Source organism: Biomphalaria glabrata, chromosome 14 (genome assembly GCF_947242115.1).
Source record: "Biomphalaria glabrata chromosome 14, xgBioGlab47.1, whole genome shotgun sequence".
NCBI classification, from domain to species: Eukaryota; Metazoa; Mollusca; class Gastropoda; family Planorbidae; genus Biomphalaria; species Biomphalaria glabrata.
In genome coordinates this window covers 7734405-7760571 of record NC_074724.1, presented here as the reverse complement: position 1 = coordinate 7760571, position 26167 = coordinate 7734405, and the positions used below count along the sequence as shown (strand labels likewise).

Here is a 26167-nt window from a genome sequence, read left to right as displayed (position 1 = left end):
TCGGTCAGAGTGTAACAAGATCAGCTGTCGTCATCGAGAAGTACATAGAAGTCTAATCTAAAAAGCTCTGGTTATGAATGTGTATGTGCATCTATATTGTTATTGTACAATAGTTATGCTGAGGTTGTGAATTGTAGTCAAACTGAATTTTCATTTGATTGGATTAATAAAAATTATCTTTATGTAATTTGAGTAAAGTTTCTTTCCCTTATGGTTGTAGATGTAAATGGATACAAATTATGATACAAATATGCTTGTTACATGTTTTTAAAAAAAAAATTCAGATGAAAATAAAAAAAAATGTCAGATCATCTTAGGGGACATGGCAAATAGTTCATTTGACCCCCAAAGGGGTTACAACCCACAGGTTGAGAAACCCTGATCTAGAGTCTATTTTATTTTTTTTGAGAGAGAGCAAGTAATGGTACTTTGTAACACTGTCATAAAAAAAACAACAACTTATCCTAATAAGATCGAAAAGATAAATCTAGATCTTTTGTCATTTCACTACATTCCAAGGAAGTCAAATAAATGAATACAATTAATAAAACTAAATTGATTTTTTTAGAGAACAAAATACCGGTACCAAGAGAAATGTTGAAATGGCAACAGAAATGTGTACAAGGGACTAACTTGTTGTTGGCAGTGGTGGGGTGGAGGGAGGGAGGGATAAGTCAAAATGCTACTAAAATTAACAGGCACAAAATATGAGACTGTATATTTCTGGGGCGGCTTATGAAGCGGTCTTTCTAAATCAAGTCAAAAGTCTATGTGGGAGATATTATGATGCGCAGGTAAAAAAAAAAATAAATGGGGATTCCATGTAGCGAAGGAGAATGAAAGAGAGAGCAGGTCGTGAAATTGTAACTGTTACACAAATTCACTGGCTTAGAAGTAAATCATTAAAACATGGTCCATTTATTAAAATCTAAAAAAAAAGAAAAGGGGTTTCAGCAAAGAGAGCATCTTATTTTAAAAAATAAACAAATTCACAGGCTAAAATAGTATATTTTAGTTTTATCTTTAAAATGAGGCAAGTTTAAAAAAAAAAAAAAATGTTCTTGCCATAATAAAAATTTTAAAGCCTGGGATCAAATCAACGGGTGTAGCTGCTGTGTATGCTAGTTTTATATATATATATATAAAAATCCCTTCCACTAGCATAATCAAAAAAAACAAAACAAAAAGAATTATAAAACAAAACCACAATTTATTTTTTTTATTATATAGTACATTAAAAGAATAAAGAATGATGCTTGTGGTCTTTGGAAAAAAATAGCAAGGATGAAAAATCATGCAATTAAAATAATGTTGTAATATGTCATTTGAAAAATTGGTCAGTCTTTCAATAGAATCGGTATCAATCAGAATGGAAAAACTGAATTATTTTATAAGACATTTATTGATGGGAAATGAATTCAATTAAAAAGCTACATGATTCTTTTATTGTCTGCTTGGAGGATAGATAGTTCTATTCAACTTTGGTACTACATCTGACTAGATTATGTATTTTGAAACCAGTTAAATGAATATATAAAATTAGTTATAAAATCTGGATACCATCTTGCACTGTAATTTGAGAATTTAAATTTAGGGTCTATATTTAATATTTTCAATTCTTCAGAGTTTTCCGTAGCCATTTCTGAACTTGTATCTTCTGTATAATAAACTGAAGAAAATGACAAAGGAATAACTGAAGAGCCAGTCTGATAGGAAGGGAAAAGCTTAGTGACTAAAGCTGGCTCTCTCTTAAAAATGTTTTCGATCTCAGTGAAATCATTTAGGGCACCTCCATGAACTATTTCAGTTGCATACAAATTGTTTCCTAATACGTAAACTGGACCTCCACTAGTCCCCGGACATGTTGGAGAACTGTAGACAAACTTATTGAAGTCGTGGCCTTGTATTCTACCAATATCAATGCCGAAACCAAATGAAATACGTTTAGCTCTGCCATGAGGATGCGACACAAGAATAACTAACCTTTCTTGAGTTTTGTCTTTTTCATGCATATTTTGTAAAGAGCTCCAACACTTGTTAAATTCCTTTATCTTAGCAGACAGTTTCTTACTTAGTTCTTCATTGCAAGTGACTGTAGACAGCAAGCAGAGGTCTCCCCCAGAGTCTGACCAGATTTTCTTAAACCCTGTCAGTTTTATGATTTCTTTTAACTTGTTTTCATCATCATAGAACAATGAGCAAGTCATATCTTCAGCCTCTTCATCATCAAACACAACATGAGTAGCAGTGAACACTTTGATGGTCCAACTTTTTTTGCACTTGGTCTTGCACTCTTTGCATGTGCACTTGCTACCTCGTTCCTCAACCACGTCACAAATTCTACCCGTTCCGAGGCCCATATGTCTATTTCCACGATTCTCATACAGAGGATAGCATTCTTTGTCGGTGTTTGGTACAAATTCTGGCCTTTTGCTGCTGACTTTTTTCGTGATGATTCGGACTGTAAGGTAGATTAAGCATGTGGTAAGATTATAAATACCGTCAATTTTGTGGTAAGGTTCAGGGAGACTGTTTATGGTAAAATCCTTAACAGCTATCATATCTCTATGTCCATTTACTGTTTTTTTGCAATCATCTTGAACCGGTTTGGTGTTAGCATTTACACTTTTTTCTAATGAACCTGAATCCTCTAAACTAGCCACTATCTCTTCAGTAGCCTCACCAACCTCATGTTGACCTGAAATAAATTATTGGATAAAATAGTTATAAAAACTAGATGAATGATGAGAAAAACTAACAAATATGTTGTCAAACTAAAAGCTCATACTTCAACATGAAAATAGGAGAATCTTCTTATTATTGCAAAGTGACTAAATTTGTGGTTTGAATGTTTTGTGAGAATCCAATAGCTAAAATTATCTTGAACAGAAGATACAATGCATCCAATGGAAAAGTTGGTTGGATTATGTCAAAGATTAGACTGACCGGTGACACACTATATAGAATGAATAATATCAGAAAAGACATATATATATAAGAACCATTGTATTAACAAATACCAAAGCCCAGTATAGTGGAGACTGTTTAGGCTACTGATGGGCACAAACTTTTTCTATGGTAGGTCACACTAAACATTTTGTTTTTTTTTGGTCTGCAAGGATGCCTGTATACATTACATCTACTTAAAATGTAAAAGTTACAAGAATAAAATTATTATACTTTTAAGCATGTATGAGGAGGCATGGTGGCTGAGTGGTAAAACACTTGGCTTTTGAACCGGGTGTCCTGGGTTTCAAGACTGGGATTTTTACTTTTAGGATCTTTAGGGCGCCTCTGAATCCACCTAAATCTAATAGTTACATGACATTACTTAGGAAAAAGTAAAGGCTGTTGGTCATTGTGCTGGCCACATGAAACTCTCCTTAACTGTGGGCCACAGAAACAGGTGGCCTGTACATCATCTGCCCCATTGATCACAAGTTCTAAAAGGGGAACTTTCTATGCATATAAAATGTTGTTTTATTTCTTTTTAAATAATGTTATTTTATTTCACATTCATGCTGTATTATTAATTACTCATAAGCATTTCCTTTTTACACTTTGAATTGAAAAATTATAGCAAAATTAAGAAATTTTCAAAACTAATTAAATTTTTTAAAAAATATTATTGTTTTTTTTTTTACATTATAATTTTACCACAAATTACTATTGTACTCAATGTGCAGTATTAACTGTTTTAACATTCATAATCTATAAATATGTCATTCTCATGATTGCTTTCAAATTGTAGTCAGTGAATGTTTATTTTCACTTTTTCATTAATGTAATATATATATTATAATATATATATTATATAAGCCTTGTCTTCAAGTCAGAAGATTCATTAGGAATTCAGTATTTCCTATGGCTATGCAGCCCTACATATTTTGCCTAATCCAGCACAGACATAGCCATTGTTCGCTCATGGTTGATATAGATTTCCTTTTCGCCGCCTACATCTGTAGACATGCCTAACTTCTGTATGAGTCACCGTGCAGGCTGCATAAATTGCTCTGCTGGGCTGCATGCATTCCAGGAATTGTAGTTTGGCCATCCCTGGTTTAAGTCTATTCAGTGAACAAATCTTTTCCCTACATTTTCATTACAAACAAGAAAGGTCATCATTGTTTATACAATATATAACCTAATTGGTAACAAGGAGGAACCACAGTTACAACTTAATGGTTATAAGTGATTTTGAAAGGATATATCTCTCCCCACTTTAAAGCTAATATGTCATCACTTTTTTTTTATATTTATTTACTGAAGAATGCTGTGCCTTGTGTGGTTCTGATACATCTCATAAATACATGTATAGAATATGAAAATAAATGCTATGATGTCAGCCATATTGCTTTTTTTTTTTTTTTTCTCAAAATGTCATAGTGTATCTGTAATACTCAGTGACAGGTTGAGGGGGGAGGGGGCAGTGGGATGACAAAGTGTTTAGGAATATGGCCATTCCCCTCCTTCCCTAATTAAAACTATAAGGTTGAATGTGACCAAAAAATAATCCAAGAAGTTATCTTGTATGTATCAGTGCTTGCTAATGTATGTACCAGTTGTTACAACTAAGTGTACTTACACTCAATGCCTGTTTGAATCAATCAAAATTTGACATCTTGTATGTATCAATACAATTACAAGAATACTTTCTAATGTTAAAACTAAATGTCCTTAAACTCGATGCCTGTTTGAATCCTTTGAAGTTTGTTTCATTGTTTTACTTGTTTTGGATGTTCCTTCAGAAAGGACTGTTACATCCTAGACCAAACCTCCTGCAAGAAGGCAGGGGAGGGTGATGGTCAGGGCTCAAACAATAGACCAACGAGACGGCAGTCCAGAGTGCATACCACACAACCAGGCGGCCATCTAAAATAATAAATGACTTCTTTCAATGGACCTTCTTAGCCTCCATTACTATGGGGCTTGTCACAATGAACCAAATAGCTTTTGAGAAAGGAGAGAGGGGGGGGGGGGGAGGAGAAGAAGCAATATTTATTCCATATGCTTAATTCAGAATAATCAGTTCTGTTAAAGTAATGGCCAGGTTGACATTAAAAAAATATTAGGGTTATTGATAATTGTATGAACTCATTCCTGACTCTAAATGATGCAATTCAATGAAGCTTAAAAATGATGAGCATTTATATTTTTTTTTTGCCAACAAAATATTAATCTCACATTCAAATTAATTTTGAAGGATGTTTTGGTGCAGACATTTTGGCACAGGACATTTTAGCACAAGACATTTTAGCGCTAAATATTTTAAACACATTATGTATTTTTATTTTACTATGTAGCTGACATCATTTGGCACCTAAGACTTGTGATGTTGCTAGTTCAGGCTGTCTTGAAGTCAACCAATTACTCTGCAATCGTTTGGGTGTAATTGTCCGGGTGTATTACGTGCAGTTGAACTACAACACAAACAAGAACTGGCACATCTATTTTAACTAGTGAAGAGATGTAGTCGACTCTGATGAACTATTCAACATGTATTTATTATGATAAAAGGGCCACAGTAGAAGTCTCTGTCACTAAACACGTCGTTACCCTGGAATGTTCTATCGCTAACTGATTTTCCGGTCTCTAACCCAACATATCCCAAACGTCACTAGTCCCGTTCAATATGCGTCTACTATGGTGCGTCGCTAAATAACTAAAATAACTAACCTATATAAATAAGGTGTCTAACAGATTCCTCCCCCCCTTGAAAAAAAAATATGTCAATATTTTTCCACTACTGTCAAGTCTTACAAGGGCATTTTCAATTTAAGGGGAAGACCACAAACATAAAATCTTGATCTCTTCATCTTGACATCTTCATCTTGACAGTTCCTCATATTCATGTCAATGTTCATAACAGTTCATAACATTCCAGAATCATCTTCATTGGTACATAGTTCATCATGGAGGAAAATGTGGCATCTTATGGGCACGTCCTATACATCTCAAATGTTCTTCACTGGCAGTAATCTGATAAAATACAATATTTCAAAAAAACAATTATAAACTTTATTTACACATTCAATAAATTTTTTCTTACCACCCTTTTATACGCTTTTGTCCATTTTTCTTTTATACTCACCCTTTTCCATAGAACTAACTTTCGTCAATGATATATGAAATGATTCACACAAAAAAAAATATCCATACTTACTTTTAAATGCTTAACATCAACTTTACTTATCTCCCTTTTCATAACATATAAATGGTGTCAATATATTAATATATATTACATAATCAATATAATCATAGTTTATTTACAAAACTGTTTCACTTCAATGTCATTCTAGACAATAAATCAGCTACAATATTCACAGCTCCACTAATAGCTTTCACTTCAAATTTATACTCCTGTAGTGCTAAGAACCATCTATAAACACGACTGTTTTTCATGCTCTTTTGTTGTATATACTGAATAGGTTTATGATCAGTTAATAATATGAATTTCCTTCCTATTAAATAGCTCTCTAGCTTAGTAATTACCCATATTACAGCTAAGGCTTCTCTTTCAATGACACTATATTTTTTCTCTGCCTCTGACAATTTTCTACTTACATATAATATAGGATGTAAGTTATCATAGTTCTGCATTAAACAACCACCAATAGCATTACCAGATGCATCAGTTGTGACATAAAATATTTTGTCTTTATCAGGTAGTCTTAATATTAGTTCATGACTAAAAACATCTTTAATTCTGTCAATAGCTTTCACACATTCCTCATTACAGACTACTTTTTGAGGTTTTCCTTTTTTAAGTAAGTCATTTAATGGATTCACTATTTCTGCTAAGTTCTTTATAAACTTTCTGTAATAATTTACTATTCCCAATATGCTTTTAATTTGTCTTTTTGTTGTAGGTATTTCAATATTAAGTACTTTCTTTATGTTATCTTCAATAGGGCTAATCATGTTGTTATTTACTTTATGTCCTAAGAAAATTATTTCCTCCAATCCTATTTCTACTTTTTCTGCTTGAATTGTAAGTCCACTTTCTTTTATTATTTTGAATACTTCTTTTACATCTACCAAATGTTCCTCCCAACTATTATTAAAAATACATATGTCATCCAAATAGCAAATAACATTTTCTTTGTTTCCAATTATCATGTTCATCATTCTATTAAATGTGGCAGGTGCATTTACTAATCCAAAACTCATATAATTCCATTGAAAAATACCATATGGTGTCACAAATGCTGTGTAAGGTTTAGCATTTTCTGTTAAAGGTATTTGCCAATAACCTTTAGTTAAATCTAATTTAGTAAAAAATTTTGCTCCATTTAATTTATGTAAAATATCCTCTATATTTGGCATTGGATATGGGTCAAATTCTGTGATGTTGTTAAGTTTCCTATAATCAATACATAACCTTATATCTCCATTCTTCTTTTTGGCTATCACAATTGGTGAAGCATAAGGAGATGTTGATGGCTCAATTATACCTGATTCTAGTAAATTGTCTATTTCTTTCTTTACTTTGTCTTGTAAATGTAGCGGTATTCTATATGGCTTAAGCTTGATAGGTTTTGAGTCTGTTACTTTAATGTCATGTTTAATAATATTAGTTTTTCCTGGTATGCTGGAAAAAATTTCTTTGTATTCATGTATTATTTTAGTTATATCTTTTGACTTTTCCTTAGTTAAATTATTAAGATTAATCTTTTGCCAAGTTTGATTCTCTTTTGTTTCTATTACAGGTATTTCCTTAATATCATTTTCATTGTGATTTTCATTTGTTATTATCATCAAACATTCTTCTCTTTCTGAAAATGTATTTTCTATTTCCTCCTGAATGTTTTGTATCAACTCATCTTCTCTATCATGATACAGTTTCAAATTATTTATGTGATATGTTTTAACTTTCCCATTTATTTCAATTTGATAATTCACATCACTAATTTGCTTTATCACCTTAAATGGACCTTTCCATTGTTTACCAATTTTATTTTTCAGGTCATTTATCAATATTAATACATTGTTTCCTACTTCTAGTGTTTTCAATTGTCTTTTCTTATTTAGATTCTCATGAGCACTTTGTTTGTACTTCTTATTGTTGTTATATGCTTGAGTCCATATTTCTTTCAATTCTGTTGTGATTGTTGTTTCACTGTCATTATTTAATTTATTCTCATTGCTTATTAGATTTTCTTTAAAAACATCTAATTCATCTCTGGGTTTTCTTCCATGTATTATTTCATATGGTGAAAATTGTGTTGCTTCATGGATGTTGTTTCTATGAGCAAATAGTACATAGTTAATGTAATGATCCCACTTGTTCTGATTATTCTGAATTATCTTTGTTAGTGATCTTTTTAATGATCCACCATATCGTTCACATAAACCGTTACTCTCCGGGTGGTAAACCGAAGAGTATATGTGTTGTATATTGTATTGTTTAGTCCATTTCTTAAATTGTTCTGACTTAAACTGAGATCCCTGATCACTCAATATAATTTTAGGTATACCATGTCTTGTAATTACTTTTTGAGTTATGGCATTAATGATATTCTCTGCACTTGTATTTGATAATGGGATTGCCTCTGGGTATCTACTAAACATGTCTATTACTGTTAGAATGTATTTGTTATTATTTTCAGTTTGAATTAAAGGACCTATTAAATCAATAGATACTTTCTGAAATGGTGCTGTAGGTTCATCCATTTCTTGAATAGGTGCTTTATTCACTAGACTTTTGTTAGATCTCTTTTGACATATGTCACATGAGTTTATGTATTTGTTGATTGTTGCTTTCATTTTGGGCCAAAATACTTGTTTTGACAAATTCCTATAACATTTCTTTACTCCCCTATGTGCTGCTAAATTATTATCATGTGTCATGATTAAAACATCTTTCCAATATTTCTGTGGTAAGACAAGTTGTTTTATTTTCTTGTTATCATTACTTGTTTGTCTAAACAATATTTTATTCTCTATACAAAATTTCTCCATTGGATTATTATTGTTTTTATCTGATATTCTTGAATAAATTTTCCCAATAATATTGTCATTCATTTGTTCTAATGCAAATGTGGGTGTTGTTTCTTTTTCACTTTGAGATATTTGTGTTTCAAGACTATTTTGTGTTTCATTTTCTATCTCTTTTTCCTTAACATCTGTATTTTCTATTTGTATTACATTACTGGTTTGTTTTTCTTTATCATTACTAATTACATTTATTGTATTTTCCTGTTTCTCATCTTTTTTATCCATTGATCTTGTTATTATCATACTTGTTATATTTTGTGTTTCTATGTTTTCATGATTTTGTCTTATGTTTTTGTATTTGTTTTGCCAGTCTTCTAATTCTTTTCTTGAACATTCTTTAACTCCTTTTATGTTTCCTACTAACATATCATATCTCATTTCTGGTATTGCAATGCCATCACAATAACCAGTGAAAAATGGGGTTTCAATGTATACCCTTATAGCTTTAAATTCCCTTACGGTGCCATCTGCTAATTCTACTTTCCTAGTAAACCCTTTATACCAATGAGGTTTGACAAATTTAGTTTTTACTGCCAAAGTGTTACAACCTGAATCCCTGATTAATTCCACCGGAATTCTATCTACAAACCCTGGGTACACTGCAAAATTGTTCCTATTTCCTTCCATGAAATATATCCTATCTGTACCTTTGTTTTTGTATTCCCTACTGTAACTTCTATTTCTATAATTTCCCCTGTCATTCCTATCTCTACTCCTATATCTACTGTTATTTTGTTCATTGTGTCTATTTCTACTTCCAGACCTACTATTCCCTCTTCTACAGTTAGCTGCTATATGACCTTTTCCTTGACATTTAAAACAAGTTATTTCACTATATTTTCTATTTCCACTATTTGATCTGTTTCTATTTCTACTTCTATCAACATTTTCTTTGGTGTATCCTATTAAATCTACTTTGCTCTTATCCCTATCAGAAAATGGTTTATTTGGATAGGCATTTTTGTATACTCTCATTATTTCTGTTATTTCATCTATAGTTTTTGGGTTTCTTTCTTTAATAAAAGATTGTAACTGAGGATCACATTTATTTACAAAGTTGTCCACTAGAATAAAATTTTTTAATCCCTCATAAGAGTTATTCACTTTTTCTAATTTTACCCACTTATTGAAGAAATCCTTTTCCATATTAATGGTAGTTTGGGGTTCTATTTCTAATGATGGTATATTGTCAAAATATTTCTTTCTAAAAGTTGTAGCATTATGACCATAGGCATTCAATAATTCTCTTTTTAAAACTTGATAACTATCATCAATATGATGGTCATGATTTTGGCATATTGTTAGAGCTTGACCATGAACAAAGTCTATCAGTATTTCAGACCATTCTTCTTCAGGCATATTAAATGTAGACATTTTTGCCTCATATCTTTTCAGGAAATCACCAATGTCATCCTTCTGTTCATCAAAACTTTGTATTTTTCTCTTTAGCCATGTCTGTGAATTAGGGTTGTCTCTTTGAGTGGTATAATTATTTGAGTTATTTGTGTTATTTCCTTGTTCAGTTTGGGCTCTGGCTTGTGCTGCATCCAATCTCATCTTCTCCATTTTAGCTTCATGTTCTCTAATTTTTTCTCTCTCCTTGTCTTGCCTATCTTGGTCCTCTTTTTGTTTCTCATATTCTTCCTTTCTGATCCTTTCTTGCCTCTCTATCTCTTGTCTTTGATGTTCTTCTTGTCTTTCTATCTCTTCTTTTTCCCTTCTTATTTTATCTTGACGTTCCATTTCTTCCCTCACAACTTGCTGTACATAAGCGGCTAAGTCTTTTCCTTTTAACTCCATGGCCTTTCCATCCTGCATAGCTGTTTCCTTAACCTCCTTAAGGTCCACATATGATGATGTAGCCATTGTGTTTTATATTTTATATATATTTTTCCTTAGCCTATATTGGTTATGGCTATACTTTAAAAGTTTTTACACACTTTTATACCAGTTTTAAGTGTTATGTCTCTATCTATAGATTTAGTAAATGTGTAAATCTAGTCTGAGTTATTATGGTTATATTCAAATCTGTATATTAGGTCCAGTATTACACACAAATTTAAATCTAGTATATTATAGTATGTATAATAATACTATTTAGATCTATAGTTATCAAGAGCACTATGACTTTTAGATCTAGTATGAATAACTATGATCAATTTTAAAATCTGGTATGACTGAAGTCACAGTGAAGTGTCTTAGAGTAAATTCAAGGACTGTCTAGAGTCTAGATCTAGAGTAGATTATGGTTCTATTTAACCATACGAAACAAATATGTGTATACAGTGTCAAATATATCTTCAACAAGATATATATATCTAGAATGTACTACCTTCATTCATCTTCAACTTAATAATATTTCAAAGTAGAGTCTAGATAATTAAATTGTACCAAAGAGATGTACAACAATTTGCAGATCTAAATTTAGCCAGACGACAGTGTTTGACTACATAGCCAGTTTCGGCATTATTCTCATGGCAAAATCATATTTGATTTTAACCGCTCAAACTAAAATTATTTTAGTCTGATTCACAGTAAAAGAATCCTACCCGCACTTTCTATCATTAAGTGAAAAAAAAATACAGATCTAATTAAATTAATAAAAATAAATAATTTAAAATAATATAAACAAATGAAATAATTAAATGAGACTATCACTATGGGTTGGGATGTGACAATATGGCACACAATGATAACGTCACGAAGTAACCAGGCAACAACGGATATGACGTTTGCACAAACAAAACAAATTACAACCCTAAACGTATAATATAGCTTTTCATCTAAATTACGTCTTCTACCCCGACGGGTTTTAAGGCGCACCACCTGATTTTACTCAGGCTAACGTACCAAATTTAGACAAAATCTATTTCTAAGGGCAATCTAAACATATACTAATAAGAAAAATGGCACTTAGCTTTTGATAAGAAAGATCCCTTTGTTCGGACTCCCGAATATGTTAGATCACAACAAATTCCACTGCCTCTCTTCCAGTTCTGACTCTGTTCTCCGGTGCTACCAGTATCCCACGTAATGCCACAGATGTCCTGATATGCCACAGCAAAATGTTCCAGTTTCTTCGACGACTGTTGATGACCGTATGTGTAGTTCCGACGACCTTGTGTACACAGTTACTGACGAATAGGTTAACGGTTCTTCTGGCGATGACTTGACTTGTGTAGACGACTACTGACAAATAACAGTCTCTTGACGACAACTTGATCTGGACGACTGACGAATAACGAATTTCTTGACGATGACTTGATCTGGGCTGACGAATAACGGCTTTCTTGACGATGACTTGATCTGGGCTGACGAATAACGGTTCTCTAAAATAGTTCACTGCTTCTGCTGCTACTCTGGTAGTACGACGAAGTTTGCTGTTGTACTCTGCTTCACTAGACCAAACTGTCCAATGTAGACTAGGTGAGACCAAGGTCACCTCCGACGACGTTCCGTTATACGACTAACGGTTTTCAACGAGATTAAGTGGATGTAGCTGTTTCCACAACTGCAATATCAACAAGTCTAGATATGGTCTAGACCGACGAATACTAGATATATCAATGTTCAGTACTGATAAAGATTACTTCACTAACCTTCCAAAGGTTAAACACAGTGACCGTTATAAACGTGGCAAGCAACCGGTTCAATGAGCAAACTGCTCCACAAGAATCTCTCCAAGGGTAAGACGACAGAGCGATTTCGATTTAGTTAGCTACCAAACTTGTAGTACTCACAATACTTCTGACAGCGGGTAAACTGTCCTTCTCGAAACTGACGAGGTAAAACTTGATACTCAATGTGGCTCCTATGACGAAGAAAAAATATGTCCAACAGGTTCACTAACGATCTCTCACCCGTTATGAATGAACGGTTTCTCTGGCTGTAGGTCGATTCAGCATATGAAGATCAGGCGTTGCGATGATTACGGTCCTGACGAAGGTCACCCTGAGTTAACGGCTCGTTGAACGTGCGATCAAACAGGCGATGACTGTATGTAGATCTAGAACAAAGTCACTCTGCGATACTGCTGTGTTCAGCCGTACTCCGATGAAATCTTATATCTTCGAGTGCACGACCCTCACCTGAGTAAACGTTCTGCTTCGAAGTCCGGTTCGATGTTCAGCTTCATCAGGGGTCCGGCTTCGAGGTTCGGTTCGATGTTCGGCTTCAACAGGGGTCCGGCTTCGAGGTTCGGGGTCGCCACTGTGATGTTGCTAGTTCAGGCTGTCTTGAAGTCAACCAATTACTCTGCAATCGTTTGGGTGTAATTGTCCGGGTGTATTACGTGCAGTTGAACTACAACACAAACAAGAACTGGCACATCTATTTTAACTAGTGAAGAGATGTAGTCGACTCTGATGAACTATTCAACATGTATTTATTATGATAAAAGGGCCACAGTAGAAGTCTCTGTCACTAAACACGTCGTTACCCTGGAATGTTCTATCGCTAACTGATTTTCCGGTCTCTAACCCAACATATCCCAAACGTCACTAGTCCCGTTCAATATGCGTCTACTATGGTGCGTCGCTAAATAACTAAAATAACTAACCTATATAAATAAGGTGTCTAACAGACTACTGGAAAGCTCTCACAAATGTTATGGGACACTTATTTGAGGCTAAATAAAAGCCCTTGCAGAGGACAGATGCAGAAGGCAATAAGATAAGTAGGATAAACCCCAGTGAACACCGGTTTTGTCTGCAATGGATGAGGTGAAATGTGCAGGTCACAACTGGATTTTTGCAGACGTGAAACACTCATCTATAATATTAGGAATCAAAGAGATTGCCATAAATGTTCTTTAAAAAACATGTTTAGTTTGTATGCTTGTGTTCAAACATTTTTAATGTGAATAACAGTAGCAAATTAGATTTTTTTTTTTTTTTTTTTAATTATCAGATATATGATCATCATAAAATGTAATGTGCTCTTTTTTGTCTAAAAACAATTAATCGTTTGTCCCACTATATAATAAAATTAAAAACAAAATAATACCACTGCAGTTGCGATCCTGTGCATTTTGCTCAAAACCCTTATTATTTATGGGGGTAAAAGCATTTCAATATTGTGTTTTTAGGTAGGAATCTAAGCTATCATAGTTCAAGTTATGTATTCATGAAATAGGCATATACTTTACTAAAAATTTTGTAAATTTTTTTATTGGGGGGGGTGGGGGGGGGGGGAGACTATATATTGCTGTACTCAAAAATATTGGGGAAAAAATGTTAATTATAAAAAATATCCTTTTTTATGTATCCTCAGAACTTTTGCGACAAAATGCTGCATATCTAACTGTATCCTAAAGAAATTATTTAAGAATATAGGACATAAAATATCGGTAAATGCACTATTGCCTATTGGTGTATATATATTGAATGCTTCTTTTCTTTTAATTCTTATATCCAGTATAACAAAAACAAAATGTTTACCGTAGAATAAATCCCTCGGTTTTGAAAATGGATTTGATAAAAACTGACCCATTTTCTTTTTTTCATCCTAGAAGAAACAAAATACAATTTAGAAATTTAGTTGGAAAATATAATGAAAAAAAAAAAAAAAAAAAAAAAGCAATACAATATAAAATAGAAAACATCTGTAGTCTATGAAATATATTATTACATAACTCTTAAACAATATTGACTTTTTAACTTCAATTATTAGCTTTCAACCCATGCTAGCAAAGCAATAGACCAGGAAACAGAGTTCATAATGCCTACTATAGTCATCACATAACACTGAATTGACATAACAAGCATTACTGAGGTGCATTTAAGCATATACAAATTCAATAACCATAAAGAAACAAATTAAAAAGCAGTATTCAATCTATTTGTTCTTAAGTTGCAGGACATATGAGAACATTTGTAAAATCTTAAGCTCATCTCAGTTTTCAGAACTAAGTTACCCCCCCCCCTTTTTTTATTTTTCCCAATAAAGGTCCAGATCTTCTATATAGGAGAAAAAACTTGGCATTATTTGAACACGAGTAGACTCTAAATTATGTACACAGGCAGATACATTTGTCCACCTTTACTAAGAATTGCTATATAGACAAGTGAGAATGTTAATAATTACTGTCACAGATATACAGTCAGATATATATAAAACAAATATGGGCCTACGGATTGAAGAGAAATGGACCATCAGTTATAAATTATTATAAAGAAATGTTGGTTTTACAATAATAAAAACTTACTTTGAATTCTAAAGTAGATCCAATGAAATATTGATGTGAGATTTGGTTAAATCAATGTTCTGTGACTAAAATATTTTCGCATGCAAATATTAATAAAAAAAAAGAAAGGAAATGTTGTTTTTTAATCTCATGTTGCTGAATTTTTTATTTTTTTTTTGGTCCAAAACAATATGGTCCACTAGTTTTAAAGCTTAAATTAGCACTAGGGGTGGTCCATTTCTCCACACTCTTCCCAACAGATTGAAATTTGTCTAGCTAGAAATGTAGGCCTATATAGACGCGACGTCTGATGGCTCTCTATCATACACATCGAGACAATAATCTAGAGCTAAGTTTTTAAGTCAATTTTAGATCTAGATCTACAAACAAAACATTTTAGAAAGAATATTTGGTAATGGCCATTGGAACTGCTATCATACTTTATAGGGCATATCACCTTAAGTCATAAGTGGCATAAGTGTAGATATTCTCTATATAGATCTAGATTATTCTAGATTCTAGATCTAAACTTAAATCTTTATAATTTGCTAGTATGTATGCCTAACAAAAAAGCAATGAATAAATTTTAACATTATAAACTTTTTCTAGATATATAGATCTACTGGTATAAATCTAGAATTATAAACAATTTGATTATTAATACATTTATATGATTCTTAACCGGTTGAGTCAACATGTTAACTTATGACCTTGAACTTGATTCTGTTTCTTCTAGAACCTTATTTCTTAATATTCTTATAATAAATATCATAAGTGAACACGCCACATTAGTAATCGTAGAACACAAAATCTAAAACATTAAATCTAGATTTACTGTATAATTATATATGCTACCTTTAAAATGTAAACACATACTCATGATATTCTGCAACGTTAAGCTACAGCAGTAGCCCTCATGTGTAAACCAACCTAATGAGCACCGTGAGAAAAAGTAGGACCAGAGTTCTCAGCTCAGTTGAACCCTCACAGAACGTTGTTGTCAAAACAATAGGCCTCTGGGAGACTGCTTTATAACAACGCGTCGTAGATGTGTCATAATACTCTTAAGACCTACTTAAGTGTCCGGGTTTGAAAACTCGATAGAATCTAGTTACATCGAAATTGCTCGCTAAGGCAATCAAAAATATGATTTTTTTTGTCTATTCTAACACGTGAAACTTTACATTGTACAAAGTTCTTCCATTGAAATAAACAAGTTTATTACCAATGATTAAAACAAATGTATCAGAATGAATTCAAATATTGTTTAAATATCGCAACATAATTATTTTTGACAGTTTGAATTAATGTAAATTAATGCGTAACGTAATGTAACGCCATTTCGGAATCATATGGTGACGCCCTGGCGTAATTTAAAAGCAATATCGTTTCTAATTACTAATACTGAATCGTTTAGTAGTAGGATACATGCTATTGAAGGTAAATTTCATTAATAAGGCTTGTCTTCGAGTCCGAAGATTAGTGAGCAATGCAGTATTTCCCGTGTCTGCGCAGTCCCAGCTGTGACCTACACATTTTGCCACATCTAGGGCAAGCATAACCATTGTCCGCAGGCAGTCGATTTACCTTTTCTTTTCGCCGTCTACGTTTGTCCTCGGCAGCAGATTTTCTTTTGGCCTCAAATGTGTCTCCCGAGGCTTTCGTGAGTGACCTCCAGCTGTCTCGTTCTAAGGCCGCATGCAACCAGGTGCTTTCTTCTATGTCAGCCAAGGAAAGTTGACGCATAAGCTGGTCTTTGAAGCGTTTCCGTGGGGCGCCTCTGTTACGTCGACCACCTTTTAGCTCACCAAAAAAGACTGCCTTTGGCAACATTTCATTATGGAACAAACAATTAACACAGATCTTGATCGAAAAAACGTAAAGGAAAAAAAAATATCATGTCAATTTTTTGTTTACGGTAGGATTTTACTTCAATAGTTGAAGCAGGAATACAAAAACCCCAAATGTGTCATTTGTAAAGAAGTTCTATAAGCCAAATCTATAAAACTTGAACGCTGACAAGGATACCCAGAATTTTAGACGTAATGTTAGGTATAAAAATTGTGGCAATTTGACGAAGTTTCTCTTTCGTAAAACGACAATACCAGCACATGATGTGAGGAAGTTGGTTCATTATTGGAAAAGTTAAATATCTCTTGGGAAATAATTAGTGGTGTATGCACACCTGTTGCTCCAAGCCTGCTAGTATATTGATCTGGATTTCAACGTTTGGTAAAGAATGAGTCACCGAAAGCCATGGGAACTCATCGACAAATATTAGTAATGCTCTACTACCACAAGAGTTACAAGAAGAAATGAATCAAATGCAACATGCCTCGATTTGATTTGTTGGGGGAAGAAATTCGATCCTTCCAAAAATAAAACTTTAGATTAGAAAACTAAATTGGACGAAAACATGATGTCAATCTCATCTGCTCCCTAAGAGGAAAATGACATTGAACCTGACAAACGGTGAAAATGTTAATTTCTGTAAAATATATTTTTCGAATGCTTGCAGACAAAATAGGCCTACCATCATACTTTTCAAATCTACATGACATCTCGTTTGCCAGAAGTTTAATCAAAATTAAAATTGAAAATGTTACTGAGACATACAAAAAGCAGTATTTTATATTCAATTGTGATGCAGCTAAAATTATTTTTCTTAAATGTCAGTTACGCAAATTTGATTAAATTGTTTGCAGTCATATACCGATTGTCTGATTTGCGCCTTTTCAAAATCCATTTTCAATAATATATTTTTGCGAAACGAATGTTCCAGTCTGTTTGTAAGGAAGTCTAAATACAGAAAAAGACTTGATGCTGCAGATGACATTCGTTGTGATCTTGCAAAGACTGTCCCTAGAATTCCTGACCTGGGGAATCAGAAACAAGATCAGACAGGCGCAATTATATTGTAGCATGGAGGCGAACTCTTATTCGGCCATCCTTTTCAAATTATCCCATAGGTATGCAACAAGAATATGGTGAATAATAAATAGATACGTAGATGCAATATACCTTCTTATCTTATATAATACAGACGTTACTTCAAAAAAGAAGATGATTACGTCCTACGCGTCATGCATTTAGTCATGCATATTAACCAATGACTTAAATTCTGCCAAGTCACTGGTTTTCCTGGCTAGCTCAGGCAACCCATTCCATGCTCTAATAGCACTAGGGAAGAAGGAGTATTTGTACAAATTTGTCCTAGCATATGGGACGAGGAATGTGCCTTTATCTTTGTGTCTTTCAGAGTATTTTATTAAATTTTGTTTTTGTATTTGAAGATTATGGTTCAGTGTTTTATGTATGATTGCTACTTTACTTTTGAGCCTTCTGTCCTGAAGGCTTTCTAAATTTAGTGATTTTACTAAAGGTGTTACTCTAGTCAAATGTGAATATTCATTTGTTATGAATCTCACTGCTCTATTTTGTGTCTGTTCTAGTTTCTTAATGTTTTCTTGAGTTGAGGGGTCCCAAACAGAGGATGCATATTCTATTATTGGCCTAACCAAGGTTAAATAACATTTTAGTTTTATGTTCTTATTTGATTTATAGAAATTTCTTTTAATAAATCCTAATTCTTTGTTTGATTTTTTTGTAGTTTCATCAATATGTGGATTCCATGACAGTTTTTCATTTATTATAACACCTAGGTATTTTGCGTTTTTAGTCTGTGTTACTGGTTTGCCATGAATAAGATAAGTGGAATTAATATGTTTTAGTTTTTTTGTTACTCTTAACAACTGACATTTTTCTGGGTGGAAAGACATGCTCCAATTTGATTCCCATTTCTGTAATTCATCTAATTCTCTTTGTAAAATATCTGTGTCTTGTGTTGTTTTTATTGTTCTATATATTATGCAATCGTCTGCAAATAATCTGACTTTTGTTCCTGAACTAATGCAATTTGGTAAATCATTTATGTAAATTAAAAATAGTAGTGGACCCAAGACTGTTCCTTGAGGTACACCTGAGTTTACTGTTATCGGTGTTGATTTAGAGCCATTTATTATTACAGTTTGTTCTCTCCCTATCAGAAAGTCTTTAATCCACTGATGCAGTGGACCATTAATGCCGAAATATTTTAATTTTTTAAGCAAACTATGGTGGTGAACTTTGTCAAAAGCCTTAGAAAAATCTAGTAAGATAGCATCTATTTGTTCACTATTATCTAAACCTTTTGAAAAATCATCAATTAGTCCTATTAGTTGTGTTTCACATGATCTATATTTCCTAAAGCCATGTTGGTATGGTGTGAGGACATTATGTTTGTCTAAGTGGTTTATGATGTTGCTACATATTATGTGTTCTAGGATTTTACATGTGATGCTGGTAAGTGATACTGGTCTGTAGTTTCCTGGGTCAGATTTTTCTCCTTTTTTAAATAGGGGGGTGACATTAGCTTCTTTCCAGTCCTTTGGTACTCTGCCCTGGTTAAGTGAAGCCTGAAAGAGTATTTTGAACACTGGGGCTAGCTCATTACTTAGTTCTTTGAGTAATCTAGCTGGAATACCATCAGGTCCAGAAGCTTTATTTGGTTTGGTGTTGGCTAATAGTTTTTGAATTCCATTTTCTTGTACTACTATATCTTCTATGTTGTCTACTTGGTTCAAATTCAGTAATATGTCTTTGTCTCCTGGGACTGAGAATGCTGATGCAAAGTATTTGTTTAGAATGTTTGCTTTAGTTTCATTATCATTATGTATTATGTTATGTTCATCTTTTAATGGCGCTACGCCTGTTGTTTCCATTTTCTTAGACTTAATGTATGACCATAGGTTTTTGTTGTTGTCTTTAGATATTACATTGTTTATGTATTCACTCTGCAGCTGTCTGCTTACTTTTTGGGTTAAGTGTTTAATTTTTATATACTTTTTGTAAACTCTTTCTGCATTAGTTTCTTTAAATTTTCTATATAGGTTTTCCTTCTGTTTACAAAGCTTCTTTAGTCTATTATTAAACCAGCATTTATTTATTTTGTTTGATGTGTAATTAGTTGGTATTTGATTTTCTATAATGCTTTTAAGATGGTTTTTAATGAAATTCCAGAGGTCATCGACTGGTTGGTTAATGTCTTTTTCTAATAAGAATGTTTGTTGAAAGTTTAATGCAGCTTGGTGTAGTTGTGTTAGGTTACATTTATTCCAGAGTAAGATTTTTCTTTTGGGTTTTGTATTTGCTACTGCTTTTATCTGACTGTGTATTTTTATGATCTCATGGTCTGATAGACCAGGGATAATATCATAATCAACTACTAATCCAGGTCTGTTGGTTAAGAAGAGATCTAATGTGTTGTTTAATCTAGTTGGCTTTTTAATGATTTGATCTAAACTTAGGTTGTGTAAAGTTTCTATGAAAAGCTCATTTATGTCCTTAAGGTTTTGGTGTTTATCTATGGTTAGTGTTTTCCAATTTATATCAGGTAGGTTGAATACAATTTGATACAGTTGTCATTTAATTCTAAAGAGCAATTTATATTTGACGTATATTTTCTGATTAAACATAAAATGTTGGCAAAAACATAACAGATATTTACATTAGGATTACCATTTCTTATGCTTATAAGACGAAAATAATTTTACGGTTGGGAATCGCCGCATAGTGGAGAATTATTAAAAGGGGTCGCCGGGCCAAAAAGGCTGAGAACCACTGATTTGAACTCTGCTAAGTCCTTGCCGATTCATGCAAGCCATTTCATTTTCTAAAGGCACTAGGGAAGAAGGAGCACTGGTATGAATTTGTTCTAGCGTATGTATTATGAAATGTGCCTCTATCTTTGTGTCTTTCTGAGTATTTGATTAGGTTTTGTTTTTCTATTTATAAATTATGGTTTATAAAGTTTATAACATAATGTTTACTCTTTGTTTTATTCTCTGGTAACTTAAAACTTTATAAAACATCACAATTTTTATATCCTTTTTATTTAGCGTATAAAGGACATTCAATACATAAGCCTTGATGTCTAATTGAAATAAATTATGTAGATTTATAAGCCGACAAAGAAACGACATAGAAGCTTTTGATTTTATAAAGCTCATGTAATGACTTGTCTTAGCCCCAGGGCCTAGTGTTGCAAACTCCATACTTTTGTACTAATTTGTCATAAAAATAATTTAATTTTTAGAGCGCTGTTAACAAACTTGAAGTAGGCTAAAGGGGCTTTGAAAATATTTTTAAAAAATTGCGAGAGTTAAAATGACAAAGAGATCTAAAAAAAGTTTTTTTTTAAAGGCAGATCTTAATGTTGTTCTTGAATGTTGTGTAGCATGTTGTCTGTCTGAGATCAATTGGGGAGTAAGCTCCAAACCTTTTGGTCCATGCACTGAAAAAACCTGCAGACTTTAACTTTTGAGGCAGAAACGTTGCATCACTAGAAGCGTTGAGACCATTAAACACAGTGCTCTCTGAGGGACACATGAACTGATCAGTTCACTAAGGTACAAGGGCATTTCTTAATTGTGGATGCACTGATGATAGTGTTGCCACCTTGTAGACTATTCCCACTTTCACGGAAAGTCATCTGCTACCTCACTGGACAATGCTATTGATTTAAGAATCAACGTAATATATACTTATAAAACAACTGACAATACTCCTGCTCCTCACCACCTCGTGTAATTGAACCCTCCCCCAATGCACTTAGACACAGTGAACTATTCCTCAATCTCTTGCAGCCTGAGGATGGACATAAACCAAAAGAGTTTTGTGATATTATAGTAGAGCAAGGAAAACAAAATCTAAAATGAAAGATACATTATATTTTATTTACAATAAAGACTACATCTAAATTAAGATAAAGACTCTCTCTCTCTCTCTCTCTCTCTCTCTATATATATATATATATATATATATATATATATATATATAAATATATATTCCCTCTGGCATGCGAGTGACATGTCCAAGTCAGGGTAGTCTTCTGTGTGTCAGAAGAGCATAGTTGCTGTGCATATTGGCGAGTTTCAAAAAGTCCTTGTTGGAGACATAATCCCTCCAGGAGTTGCACATTATGTAATCGGCGTTTCAAAGTGAACATCGGACTCCACATCAGTTTTCTAGTAAATCTAGTTCATAAGATATAAGACCATGAAGTGGGATCTGCAGGATTTTCCTATCTGTACCATCAAACACTGTTGTTTGAACATTGTTACAAAAAAAAACAACAACAGAATCCCAAACACTAAGAGATGAGAAAGTCATTATCATCACAGTGCATGTGCCCTAAAATTGGGCCTCTAAGCTTTTAAATTTAAACATCGGACATCACAGCAATCTCTGATTTATTTAATATGAAAGGAAATCAGAGAGTGGTCTGAGCTCCTTCCTAGTACCACCTAGCACTGTAGTTTGAAAATTTAAACTTTGGGTCCACGTTGGCTGATTGAGCCGTTTCTATTTTGTCTTGACTAGTGTCCGAGTTTTTTTCGTCCGTGTAGTACGCCGAAGAATAGGACAAGGGGATTATGGGGGAGCCACTTTGATAGGAAGGGAAAAGTTTAGTTATTAAGTCCGGATTACTCTTAAAAATGTTTTCTATGTCAGTGAAATCGTTCATTCCTCCTCCGTGCACAAATTCAGTAGCGAACCAATCGTATCCAAGCACGTAGACAGGACCACCACTTGTCCCAGGGCATGTCGGAGAGTTGTAGATGAATTTGCTGTATCTTAAACCTTGGATGGCTCCAATATCTAAACCAAATCCAACAGAAATTCGCTTCTCTTTCCCGTGCGGGTGTGACACTAAAATGACCAATCTTTCTTTGGATTTTTGTTTTTCGTGCAACTTTTTCAAAGACTTCCAGTAGCTGTTGAATTCTCTAATCTTAGCAAATAGTTTGGTGCTCAGACCTTCATCGCAAGTAACAGTAGATAACAAACACAAGTCTCCCCCGGAGTCTGACCAGATCTTTTTAAAGCCACGGAGATATTTATTTCTATCGGTGTTATCATTATCGTCGTAGAACAAAGTGCAAATCGCATCGGCTGCCTCTTCGCCGTCAAATACGACGTGGGTTGCAGTAAACACTTTGATCGTCCAGCAATTTTTGTTAGGGGTCTGAGACTTGGAGCAATCGGTGCACGTGCATTTTCTGCCCCGATGAGTAACGACATCGCAAACTCTTCCTGTCCCGGTGCTATAGCATTTTTCGCCTCTTTTTTCAGAAAGAGGATAACTGCACTCCTTTTTTGTGTCCGGCATAAAATCCGGCCTCTTGCTGCTCACGCATTTGGTCTTTATTCTTACAGTGAGGTAGACCAGGGCCATGGTAAGCTTATAGACATCTTCAATCTTATTGTAAGGGTCAGGAAGGCTGTCTGTGGTGAAATTTTTAATCCGGATCATATCTCTGTGCCCGTTGAACGTTTTAGTGCAATTTTCATATGGATCTTTTGAAGATTTGGTTTTAGAATTTAAGCTTTTTTCTGCTGTGGACTTTTCAGTGGTCTTTTCATCTTCGCCAGACTTTTCCTCTTCTCCAAACTTTTCATCTTCGCCAGACTTTTTTTCTTCTGCAGCCTTTTCCTCTAAGCCAGTCTTTTCATCTTCGACAGACATTTCCTCTTCGCCAGACATTTCCTCTTGGTCAACCTCGGCGACTTCATGCTTTCCTTAAAAAATAACCGGTAGTGTTAATTTATGGAGTTTTTTTAATTAATTCAGTACAATGAAATATTTTGAAGCTTATATTATATTAATAATACGCGTTTCAATGTTAAAAGTAGAAAGTCTTTACCATAGAACAAGTCTGTCTCCCTAGAAAAGAACTGTCCCATTTAGTGGCTTTTTACCTCTGAATAACTGTAATAAAAGATTAAGTCTTATAGTAATTTTTGAAACTACCCCCCACCCAAAAAAAATGTTTCGAATAATAACACAGAAATGTTTTAATATTAAGTTTTCTAGAGGAAGACTAATACACAATATTATGGATATTTTCACAATAAACTAAACAATAATAATAACTTGTCTTCAAGTCCGAAGATTAATGAGAAATGCAGTATTTCCCGTGGCTACGTAGCCCCAGCTGTGACCTACATATTTGACACATCCAGGGCAAGCATAACCATAATTAAACAATTTAAAGTTTTTAAAGGATGAAAAATCGAACGTCACTGTTGCCAACTAAATGAAAAATAATTGAGAAAATTTTTAGCAATATCGCAGTGCGTTGCAGTTAATCTTAGTATCAAATCTTGCTTTATTACTGCTAGTCAGTTGCCCTTTGTTTTAAAATAATTTTCAAGGCATAGAATGAAAGTCTAATCAAGTCTAATGCTTCCTAAACATATACACAAGTACACGCACACACCAAACACACACACACGTATATATATATATGTATACAAAAACCTTAACACGTAGATATTTATAGAATAATGTCTGTATTTTAAAAGATAATATAAGATTATCATTAACATTGAGTAACGCCTAGATCTGATTGCAATAACATAGTCAAAGACACAACAAATAACAGTGAGTAACACCTAGATCTGATTACAATATGCTATATGATGATAATGATGGTCAAAGATACAACAACATTGGCATTTAGTAACACCTAGATATAGATCTAAATTTATTACAATAACATAGTAAAAGACACAACAACATTAACAGTGAGTAAAACCTATATATATATATACTTACATTAGGATGGTCAAAGACACTAATTAAGCTACCGTTCATCAAAATCGATAGCAAATTGTGCTTCACTGCATTATAAATAGAACATGCAGATCTAAATAGTCTTTAGCCGCCATGTTGATACTATGCATTCCACACGAATAAACAACCTTAACCTTTAGGGGGGGGGGAAATCTATCTATATATAGATCAATATCTTTCGCTATACTCTACATATTATTAATTTCTAATTCCATTCAATTCAAATTTGTTGTGCTAGCTCCACTCAACGAATACACACAATGTTCTGAAATTATTTAGAACTTGATGGATATTAAACATTTGCCATCTACTCAAAGAACTAGATCTACAACTTTGTTATGGATTTAATATGCAACGCTTTTTGAGCTGTTGAATTACGAATAAAGTAGGGCCAAAGTTCGGCGTCAACACATTCTCACATTATAATTACAGAAACTAGCTGCGAATACACTTTTTTTTTTTAATGACACAGTTCACAAAATTGGGAGAAAACACTGCACCAGTTTTCATCTTGCTATACACTGGATTACACTATAACTGCAGTCCTCAACCTTTTTTAAGATTTATATGAAAGATTTGGGGGTTATATAATGCTTTATAGAACTTGCAATGTCTCCAGAAAAATTTGAGATGAAAATATTGAAAAATAAGAAAAAGTTGTGCTTGAAGTAAGACAAATTTCGACCAAATTTAATTTGTCGTTCCAATTTTCAGTGTATTCCGGCTGTAACAGTAGGAACAATAGATTTAGATGAAAGATTTGGGGGTTAAATAATGCTTTAAAGAACATGTTATGTGTCATGAAGTCTAAGTAAATGTGATTTAGCTAATGTTATGAAATCGTTGTCAAAATGTAGATCACTAATGTTAATTCTATTGATAGAGACTGAACATGGCAAAAGCTTTATTTAGTGTAAAATAAATGTATGCTTCAATAACAAAATGTGTATCTTTTTTAACTTTCTTTTATCTAGTTTTTTTATTGTTTGTTTATGATGTTCATGTTGCATACGGGTTCTCAATACGAATGGAATTAACATCAGTAATCTAAATTTTGATAACGATTTCACAAAATTAGCTAATAAACATTTACTAGGCTTATGAAAAAAAAAATTATGTATGGGGTCGCCGCCAAGTGAAAAATTGTATTAGGGGGCTGCAGGGTTAAAAGGTTGAGAACCGCTAGTCTACTACATTTATTTCATCTATACTGTAAAAAAAAAGTTTATATGTATAAAATATTAAGATATCTTTATCTTTATACACACATTAATAAAATCTTAATCGACCACCGGCGGACAATGGTTATG

General features: G+C 33.3%; 2 protein-coding genes and 1 long non-coding RNA gene across 6 annotated transcripts; all 3 read right to left on the bottom strand.

Moving 5' to 3' along the window:
- Window positions 1-1190: 1190 nt before the first annotated feature.
- On the bottom strand, window positions 1191-17029 carry LOC129922805 (uncharacterized). 4 transcript variants are annotated; one of them, XM_056010208.1, is made up of 3 exons: window positions 16769-17029; window positions 14436-14502; window positions 1191-2698 (listed from the first exon to the last, which is right to left on the bottom strand). In XM_056010208.1, the coding sequence occupies exons 1-3, from the start codon at window positions 17012-17014 to the stop codon at window positions 1503-1505; spliced, it is 1509 nt and encodes a 502-aa protein (XP_055866183.1). In that variant the 5' UTR covers window positions 17015-17029; the 3' UTR covers window positions 1191-1502. The 4 variants fall into 4 exon arrangements, with proteins under 4 accessions (XP_055866183.1, XP_055866184.1, XP_055866186.1 ...); XM_056010209.1 differs by lacking the exon at window positions 16769-17029 and adding an exon at window positions 16037-16191; XM_056010211.1 differs by lacking the exon at window positions 16769-17029 and adding an exon at window positions 16058-16190.
- Window positions 5486-14158, bottom strand: LOC129922808 (uncharacterized). The gene is made up of 2 exons (XR_008774709.1): window positions 11330-14158; window positions 5486-5979 (listed from the first exon to the last, which is right to left on the bottom strand). It is a non-coding gene; the product is annotated as an uncharacterized LOC129922808 (long non-coding RNA).
- A 4977-nt stretch (window positions 17030-22006) lies between the features above and the next one.
- On the bottom strand, window positions 22007-25227 carry LOC106050702 (uncharacterized). Its single transcript, XM_056010222.1, has 3 exons — window positions 24840-25227; window positions 23926-23990; window positions 22007-23800 (listed from the first exon to the last, which is right to left on the bottom strand). Exons 2-3 carry the CDS (start codon window positions 23963-23965, stop codon window positions 22515-22517), a joined length of 1326 nt encoding a protein of 441 aa, XP_055866197.1. The 5' UTR covers window positions 23966-23990; window positions 24840-25227; the 3' UTR covers window positions 22007-22514.
- Window positions 25228-26167: the final 940 nt, after the last annotated feature.